Below are 10,118 nucleotides of genomic sequence, written 5' to 3' on the forward strand. Positions count from 1 at the left end.
AACTTGAACTCTGCAACTGTTTAAGGGCTGAAAACAAGGTCTAATTAAGCAAATTATCAGTTCAATTAAGGGTCTAGTTAAGTAACAAAGCTCAGTTGGAATGAAAACCAGCAGACACAGGGGGTGCCCAGGACCAGGGTTGGGAACCACTGATTTAGAGGACAGATCGCACACCTCAGTGCACTACAGTGGACATTTTCAACAGATCTTTGAAAGTGTAACAACTTGCCAGGATGTTAACAATGAAAATAAAAATTACAGGTATTTTAATTAAACAGTTGTAGCAACACGTGGGGACATATAACAATATATTTTTCGGAACCCCGCTACTCACTCTTTAAGAATGTCCCAACCAAGCCTTTGGATAAGTTTGACATGGGAGGCTTCCAACAAAAAATGAGACATGAATTCAAGCTTTAAACAGCTTTTATTGTACATTAAGAACCACTGTGCCCACCCCCCTAAACACAAGCAGTAAAAAAAAAAAAAAAGTCAAAACTACCACCTGTCTTGCTTTTCACACGTTTGGATGCACATGCATAGAAAGTTTCAAAGAATACTTAACTGCAAATATACACAATTTATTTTTAAAAAAGTCTAAGTTTTTTTATTTTTTTTAATTTGTCATTTAGAAAACATATGCCAGTGTAAAAGTTTGTGGTTAATAAGATCTACAAAAAGAAAAGCAAGCTCAATTTCTCAACAGCGTCCACTAGATTTTCTTCACTGCATCATCGATTTCAGAGATCTGATCTTTGAGCTGGTTCCACTGCTCTGGGTTTAAAGAAATTCCTGAAATAACAATGATAGATTTTTCATGAAAAAGGATAGCAAAGGCCAAAACCATTTATGCAAACAAATGTTTATTGAGTGCTCAATTTTTCAATCTTTGCCAGGTTACAAGCAGGGTGGAATCTGGGTGTGATATGCTTTTGCATGTAAAAGGTAAGTCGTTTGGGATTAGTTAGGCATGGAGAACACTTCTGCTCAGTCACCCTGTAGCTAGTAGAGAACGTAACTGACCTGCAACTGCTTTCTTCATAGAGAAGACCTATAACCTGTAACTGCTTTCTTCATAGAGAACACCTCTGATCTGTAACTGCTTTCTTCAAAGAGAACACCTCTGACCTGCAACTGCTTTCTTCATAGAGAAGATCTATGACCTGTAACTGCTTTCTTTATAGAGAACACCTCTGATCTGTAACTGCTTTCTTCATAGAGAAGACCTCTGACCTGTAACTGCTTTCTTTATAGAGAACACCTCTGATCTGTAACTGCTTTCTTCATAGAGAACACCTCTGACCTGTAACTGCTTTCTTTATAGAGAACACCTCTGACCTGTAACTGCTTTCTTCAAAGAGAACACCTCTGACCTGCAACTGCTTTCTTCATAGAGAAGATCTATGACCTGTAACTGCTTTCTTTATAGAGAACACCTCTGATCTGTAACTGCTTTCTTCATAGAGAACACCTCTGACCTGTAACTGCTTTCTTTATAGAGAACACCTCTGATCTGTAACTGCTTTCTTTATAGAGAAGACCTCTGACCTGTAACTGCTTTCTTTATAGAGAACACCTCTGATCTGTAACTGCTTTCTTCATAGAGAAGACCTCTGACCTGTAACTGCTTTCTTCATAGAGAACACCTCTGATCTGTAACTGCTTTCTTCATAGAGAACACCTCTGACCTGTAACTGCTTTCTTTATAGAGAACACCTCTGACCTGTAACTGCTTTCTTCAAAGAGAACACCTCTGACCTGTAACTGCTTTCTTTATAGAGAACACCTCTGACCTGTAACTGCTTTCTTCAAAGAGAACACCTCTGACCTGTAACTGCTTTCTTCATAGAGAACACCTCTGACCTGTAACTGCTTTCTTTATAGAGAACACCTCTGACCTGTAACTGCTTTCTTCAAAGAGAACACCTCTGACCTGTAACTGCTTTCTTTATAGAGAACACCTCTGACCTGTAACTGCTTTCTTCAAAGAGAACACCTCTGACCTGTAACTGCTTTCTTCATAGAGAACACCTCTGACCTGTAACTGCTTTCTTTATAGAGAACACCTCTGACCTGTAACTGCTTTCTTCATAGAGAACACCTCTGACTAACTGCTTTCTTTATAGAGAACACCTCTGACCTGTAACTGCTTTCTTCAAAGAGAACACCTCTGACCTGTAACTGCTTTCTTTATAGAGAACACCTCTGACCTGTAACTGCTTTCTTCAGAGAACACCTCTGACCTGTAACTGCTTTCTTCATAGAGAACACCTCTGACCTGTAACTGCTTTCTTCATAGAGAACACCTCTGACCTGTAACTGCTTTCTTCAGAGAGAACACCTCTGACCTGTAACTGCTTTCTTCATAGAGAACACCTCTGACCTGTAACTGCTTTCTTCATAGAGAACACCTCTGACTAACTGCTTTCTTCACTTTCTTCTCTTCATATTGACTATTTGTTTTGTAAAATCATGTTTGTGCTTTTGATACATCTCTGTATAGTGTATGATACTGAATAGGATCAATCTGCCCCATGTCACGTTACCTGTGGTTTTTGTGCTTGGTGGCAGGCAGGTTTCAATGATGTCTGTGATATATATTTGAATTTTATTAGACATCATAAAACATTCTCCAGCTGCAAGCCCAAGGCAGACTTTCCAAAATGTCTAACTGGTTAAGAAGTCTTTTTAAATGAGGATGAGGCAAGAGTCTTCATGAAAGCAAACATTTAAAGAAACGTTCAAAAAAGAATACACACAACAGCTGGTGTATAGGTATATTTTCATTATTCTTGGTGTATAGGTACATTTTCATTATTCTTGGTGTATAGGTATATGTTCATTATTCTTGGTGTATAGGTATATGTTCATTATTCTTGGTGCATAGGTATATGTTCATTATTCTTGGTGCATAGGTATATGTTCATTATTCTTGGTGCATAGGTATATGTTCATTATTCTTGGTGCGTAGGTATATGTTCATTATTCTTGGTGCGTAGGTATATGTTCATTATTCTTGGTGCATAGGTATATGTTCATTATTCTTGGTGCATAGGTATATGTTCATTATTCTTGGTGCATAGGTATATGTTCATTATTCTTGGTGTGTAGGTATATGTTCATTATTCTTGGTGTATAGGTACATTTTCATTATTCTTGGTGTATAGGTATATGTTCATTATTCTTGGTGTATAGGTATATGTTCATTATTCTTGGTGTATAGGTACATGTTCATTATTCTTGGTGTATAGGTACATGTTCATTATTCTTGGTGTATAGGTACATGTTCATTATTCTTGGTGTATAGGTACATGTTCATTATTCTTGGTGTATAGGTACATGTTCATTATTCTTGGTGTATAGGTACATTTTCATTATTCTTGGTGTATAGGTACATGTTCATTATTCTTGGTGTATAGGTACATGTTCATTATTCTTGGTGTATAGGTACATGTTCATTATTCTTGGTGTATAGGTACATGTTCATTATTCTTGGTGTATAGGTACATGTTCATTATTCTTGGTGTATAGGTACATGTTCATTATTCTTGGTGTATAGGTACATGTTCATTATTCTTGGTGTATAGGTACATGTTCATTATTCTTGGTGTATAGGTACATGTTCATTATTCTTGGTGTATAGGTACATGTTCATTATTCTTGGTGTATAGGTACATGTTCATTATTCTTGGTGTATAGGTACATGTTCATTATTCTTGGTGTATAGGTACATGTTCATTATTCTTGGTGTATAGGTACATGTTCATTATTCTTGGTGTATAGGTACATGTTCATTATTCTTGGTGTATAGGTACATGTTCATTATTCTTGGTGTATAGGTACATGTTCATTATTCTTGGTGTATAGGTATATGTTCATTATTCTTGGTGTATAGGTATATGTTCATTATTCTTGGTGCATAGGTATATGTTCATTATTCTTGGTGCATAGGTATATGTTCATTATTCTTGGTGTATAGGTACATGTTCATTATTCTTGGTGCATAGGTATATGTTCATTATTCTTGGTGTATAGGTACATGTTCATTATTCTTGGTGTATAGGTACATGTTCATTATTCTTGGTGCATAGGTATATGTTCATTATTCTTGGTGTATAGGTACATGTTCATTATTCTTGGTGTATAGGTACATGTTCATTATTCTTGGTGTATAGGTACATGTTCATTATTCTTGGTGTATAGGTATATGTTTATTATTCTTGTCTGAAGCATAAAGTTTGGTTATTTGTGTTCAATAGTGCACATTATAAAGGTCAATGGGCCTTTGTGTAGTAGAAAATAATTTTTCCCTTTTTAGAGGTTAGGGGTTTATTCTCCATTAACATGAACCAATAAACCTAAGAATGTTTCTGAACAGCCCTTAAAACAATCCATAAAGTAACACGAGTTAACTTGCTCAAATTAATTAGCACGAAATGATGTTCTCAATATGGCTTCAATATTTTGGTCAGTAAAGCACAACAGCATGTTATACAGGTTGCTTACTGCTGACTAAGCAAAGGAAAGCTATACACTGCAATGAAAGCATGTGTGTCAATTAAAAACTTCCCCAGAAAAACAACACGTAAAACAATCATCATTAAAAGTTCAGGTTCTTTTACCTTTTCTTCCAGGTTTCATCTCTCCTTCTTGGTCCATCCAGTATTCTCTGATGTCAATCAGGACTTTGCCTTTAAATTCCCGGACACTGACATACCTCATCTTCCCAATCTGTGTGGAGGACATTGATTAATAACAGTCTGGCATCTCTCTATCTCTATCTGTGTCTCTCTCTCTCTCTCTCATATGACACTATTACATGCCGTGCATAACCCACAAGTACAAATACCTGCACTGTTTAAACATGGCTCTGACGTGAAGGAGCACACAGGGTTACACAAATGTTTTCAGCAATCAATCAAACTTATGTACTGTAGAATACAATGGATTATGATCATTGTCTATTGAAAAAGAAAACAAATGGATTAACAGTTACAATCAATGTTTTAACACTGATATTATAACTCAATAAAGCGCCCCCCCCAGCAGCAGAAACCACTACTGTTGGGGTTAACAACAAAAAGGAAATGTGTCCAGGGGTTTACAGACTGGCAAGAACAGGACGCTGTTCATGCAGGTTCTACTCCCTGGACAATGCCAGAGAATGGGATGCTGGTAAAGGGGGTTGAAGTGCTACCTGAAACATGTTGTCATCCTTATCATTGCTGCTCTTGGAGGAAGCTCCTCCCCCAGCTCTGGAACTCTCACCACTCTTCTGTTTCTTTGATGGCTTCTCGGGGGCAGATGGCTTCTTCCTTTTTGCCTATGAAAACAATATACACAGATACAGTCAGCGCTCCAGATAAGCTGCGTACAGGGGGGTTTACGCATTGAAAACACATGAATTACGTACGGGGGAAAAACAATCGCCGTGAAAAAGTGTTCATAAGAAAACCCAAGATACTGTATTCAATCACAATAGGGAGAAATCTTGACACTAATTGGCTGAGAAGGTTTGTTTAAATCATGAACCAAGTACATCTCAGGCCAAAAGTTTTGCATCACCCTATAGAATGAACAAAATGTGCTTCATATTCGAATGAAACCTGCTGAATAATGTTAAGTTAACATACTGAATTACGTACCGCTTTGTAGTTTTCCATATATTTAACGAAAAACTGACAATTGAAAAAATGTGATGTTTCAAAATCGAACACGAAATACTGTACTACTATTATGGCTTCCGGTAGAATTTTGCAATATAATTTTGTAGTTTCCTTGATTACATTATATTAAATAAAATATCTCTCTATCTATCTATCTATCTATCTATCCATACATACATAAAGACCTGGGATAAATAGTTATAAATCTTTTGTGAAAAATAACTTATTTTAAAATAAGTAAATACAAATTGTAAATAATTAAATACACATTGCAGAAAGCAATTATTTGAATATTTAAAAACAAAATTGATTTATTTGAGGATATATATTTAAATATGTCAGCTATTTGAAATTGTTGGTGTTTACAAATAAAATACAACTATATTTGTCCCTGGTGTGAGAGAGAGAGAGAGAGAGAGAGAGAGAGAGAGAGAGAGAGAGAGAGAGAGAGAGAGAGAGAGAGAGAGAGAGATTTGTTCTGAACAAAACTATTAAAAATAACAGAGTTTAACAAAATAGCTCCTTGAATCCCCTAAATGTTGTAGCCATCACAAATGGCTCAGATTAAAGCAGCATCCACAATATAATACAGACTTTAATTTCATTTGACTTGCGGGATTCCAGAATGAAAAACAGAAATCCTACAGGCTAGTTTAGACGTCACTCGTCCACTGTTTAAATGATGTAACCGATACACCATTCACATATTTCAAGCGATTAAACCCTCCACACACTCAATACAATTTCTGAAGCGTGAAACATGGGAAAGACTGCATGAAATATCGGAGGACGTACGCCGTGAGTCCCCTACCACTTAAGGGATTAATTATGGCTCAATCCTAAAGCTGTGATGCAAAACGTGCAACCATAGCTGTACAGTAAATTGAGTATAGCTGTGGTAATATAACTCTGTTCTCTGCAATATCTTCAGTTAACAGCAATGCAAAAATATATTTTACCTTTACTTTTATGTTGAGTTCCAAATGACTGAAAAGCAATAATGAACATTTGGGTCTGTACATTACCTGTTATCTGTGGACAGTAAAAATGTCTATGGCTTTGTCACACAATATATCTTGAAATCTTCAATAACATACACACAAATGTTTGTTATTGCTTAACTAAAAGATTAATGTTCTGACTAATAAAGAACATTTCCTGACATTCATTATTTTATTTTATTGAAAATAAACAATTGAAGGGTAAATAGCTACAAATGTCATTTGACTTAGTGTTTGCCTTTTCCTTGTCATGGTGCTTACAGTTATGGAGAGGTTCTGAGTTCTGTTGCTCCAGTATTTGATTACAATGCTTTTTCTCTGTATCAGAATCCACCTAGCATTATCTGTGCCTGTGGAATCCTAGATGCCGACTGCTTTTTAGGACTTCCTGCTTCTTAGGAAATGTCATACGGCTGTGACCTTTTCAACTCTGCTGGCTCATACAATACAATTCACAATTCTGTAGCGCCTTTCAGATCCAAAGCACAACAGTAATAGTATTAACACGGTATTAGACATTGTGTAACACAACCCAGAGCTACTTAGAATGATTCGAAACACTTGAATAAAAGGAAAGCATCGGTGTAAAAGGGCCATACCTTCTTATCCACTTCACTGTCTGAATCAGAGTCAGAAGAGGAACTGGACAGAACTTCCTTTGATTTTGGCATTCTGTACGTAAAGGAAACACAAAGCTTAAATCAGCAGGTGGCTCCAGGGTCCCTCTCTCAGGAGATGATGAGATTATAGGGCTTGTCAATTTGTTTTCACTGAACCCAGTGACGGAGAGTCATTGTATAAGGAACTTGAAAAAGAATGAATTCTGAAATGTGGAACACCAATACGTGACTTTCAGACAGTGGTGTACAGGCATGGTTTATGCAAGTTATGGATATTTCATAACACCCCAACAATAAGAATATAGCCGTATCAAGGGTGTTGTATCTTGCCCTAGAATGAAAACTCAATTCTGTACTAACGGCCACCATGCGTCTTGGACACTGTATTAAAATTGTATTATAGATTTGCTCGGGTTGTAATAATTGCTAACTCACAGCAGTCACATTTGAGGCATTATTAATATTTGTTTTTATAATTGCTAACTAACAGGAGTCACATTTGAGACATTAATATATTTTTTTCAAGGGTAATGTTTACCTGAAACTATTAGAATTGTTATTTCTTTTAAATTATATTGTTATTTGCCAATTAGAAGAATTAGAAGAATTTGGTTATTTTTTTCTTAAGGCCTTTTTTCAAAGCATCGTAAACATGTCAATTGATTTTTGTATTATGTTGAAAGCTCCTTTAATTAAACAGAGTACAATGACAACATGGTCTTTTAAATGGAGCGTTTCATTTTCTATCTCGTTTAGTTTTTTGCAAACCCCAACATCCTTTGTTTTGCACGGAACCTTAATATCATTAAAGAAAGCGTTTCAAACAAACGAATAACGCCAAGATAAAAGCCTCAACACCCTGCACGCCCGTTTTTCGTTTGATTACTTCTACATTAGTAATCAATCACATTTACGTCTGGATGCGTAAGCAGCCATGCAGTACTGCTACAGTATTAAACCCGATAGTCAGTGTTGGAGCGAGCGCATCCTTTCTTTCTTTACCGTCGACTTCGGGCCTGTGCTTTTCTTTCATTGTAGCTGCCTGTACTCCTAACCGAGGGGAAGCCTCGTTTATTTATCCTAGCCGGTGTACTCAAGTAAATACTGTTGAGTTGATATAGCACAGAACAAAATGGATTACTTACCTACAGCAGTACTAGCAGGTTTGAATATTGCTGGTACTGGTCTTAATGTCAATCGGGAAGTTGCAGCTGTATGTAGTCAATCCGCAGTTGCTAACCTACTTTGCAGCTATTGGACTGCACCGTCACGCGGTCATCGTATTGGATTGTGGGAATTGGAGTTCTGTTTAACAAGGGCTGTTAAACTGGTTTCAGGAAACTTGCTAATGATAGCACACATTAATAACTGTATCCCAATCGGGGTCTATATGGAGGCTGTGTCTGTCCATCTTACTGTGTTAATCACTCTGCATGTTTAAATATACCGTATCTATAGAACCGTTTCTCCAGTTACTATGACATTTGAAAAAGAAATGATTTAGTTATTGAACGTGTCATAGTAGTTTATGTCTATCCATAAACTTACATTTCTGCATAAACATGCAGTTGATACATACAGGCCATAGTGCTAAACGTGTTCATTATCCTGACGGCTCTCATTATAAACGTACGTCCAAGGTGGGTTCGCTGACGTGCTTGCTTATTCTAAATAATGCAGAACTCATCCTGGGAGTGCTATTGCGACTGTTGTGAATTCTAACACTCTAAATAGCTTGTTTTAAAGGATGTCCTAAGCAGGTTCCATCACAGTTGGCTATACGGTTCTCCATACTGGTAAACAGACAGTCAGACAGACAGATTATAAACCCCAAGAGTATCATACACTTAATATCTTGTGCTAAAGAATGCCCTATCAAGTTTCATCCTATTTGGACAAGTGGTTCTCTAGCTATATGCAGAGCTCTAAGGCATGCAACACAATGTACATGTGTAGGCTCCATTCACTGCCTACACCTGCCTACACTATAACCTGTCACTATGGGGTATGAATCTTCTGCTGGGGACCATTGTTCCCAAACTCTTCCCTGCTGTGCACGCCTGCTTGCTATTTTCATTTGAATGCATGATATCTGGTACCATACTCAGTTAAAGATATGTGTGTGTGTCCTCAGGCAGCAGTGCACTCCCTGGGTCATGTCACCTGGTGTAAGGGTCGAGGCTCGTTCCCATCACAGGAAAGGACCTAGGCGAGTGACGAGGGTGTGGTTTCAACCAAGGGACCGCTGTGATTGGCTACATTTTCTCAGATGTCGGAATCTTTTTAAACTCCTCGGCTTGTCATTAAAAGCCTGCGGTTGAGCAGAGAAAGTCACTGTTGTCTCAGAGTGGGTTACATGTTTAAAGAACAGACACCGCTGGCAGCAGCACAGCAGTCCCTCGATGGAAACCACACCCTCGTAACTCTCCTAAGTCCCTTCCTCTTATGAGAACTAGACTCAACCCAAGTGGAAGTGAAATTGTCCCCACCCCTTCAACACCTTTCCTGTCCTAAACCAACCAGCTGCTTCCCCTAAAGACTGACAAGCTTTGCAGCCAATGCCATACAGTATGTGTAACACCCCCTGATGCTGCAAGGGTAATAGTTTTGGTTCCAGTCACCCAGGTTCTTTTACTGCAAGAGAGCAGATTAGCCTGACAGGGCAAGTACCCAGGAGAGTGTATTGCACAAACCAAGTAGTTTCATAGCACTTAGAGAGCACACATGCGTGAAGTAAATATCCATAGACAGACCCAATGTTACCACAGCGGGCTAATTGCAAGTGGACATGTTTAAATGCTTTCATTTTAAACAAAAACTAGAGAAGCATT

General features: G+C 37.6%; 1 protein-coding gene across 1 annotated transcript; it reads right to left on the bottom strand.

Moving 5' to 3' along the window:
- Positions 1 to 408: 408 nt before the first annotated feature.
- Positions 409 to 8,581, bottom strand: LOC117403618 (activated RNA polymerase II transcriptional coactivator p15). The gene is made up of 5 exons (XM_058989236.1): positions 8,433 to 8,581; positions 7,267 to 7,339; positions 5,198 to 5,323; positions 4,623 to 4,731; positions 409 to 792 (listed from the first exon to the last, which is right to left on the bottom strand). The coding sequence occupies exons 2-5, from the start codon at positions 7,336 to 7,338 to the stop codon at positions 713 to 715; spliced, it is 387 nt and encodes a 128-aa protein (XP_058845219.1). The 5' UTR covers position 7,339; positions 8,433 to 8,581; the 3' UTR covers positions 409 to 712.
- Between the last annotated feature and the right edge of the window lie 1,537 nt (positions 8,582 to 10,118).

Source organism: Acipenser ruthenus, chromosome 2 (assembly GCF_902713425.1).
Source record: "Acipenser ruthenus chromosome 2, fAciRut3.2 maternal haplotype, whole genome shotgun sequence".
NCBI classification, from domain to species: domain Eukaryota; kingdom Metazoa; phylum Chordata; class Actinopteri; order Acipenseriformes; family Acipenseridae; genus Acipenser; species Acipenser ruthenus.

Coding starts and splice junctions, on each gene's coding strand:
- LOC117403618 (XM_058989236.1), bottom strand. CDS start 7,338: ATGCCAAAATCAAAGGAAGTTCTGTCCAGTTCCTCTTCTGACTCTGAT. Junction 4,732..5,197: donor AGGATGACAACATGTTTCAG/GTAGCACTTCAA, acceptor TCCTCCACACAG/ATTGGGAAGATGAGGTATGT. Junction 793..4,622: donor GATGAAACCTGGAAGAAAAG/GTAAAAGAACCT, acceptor TTGTTATTTCAG/GAATTTCTTTAAACCCAGAG.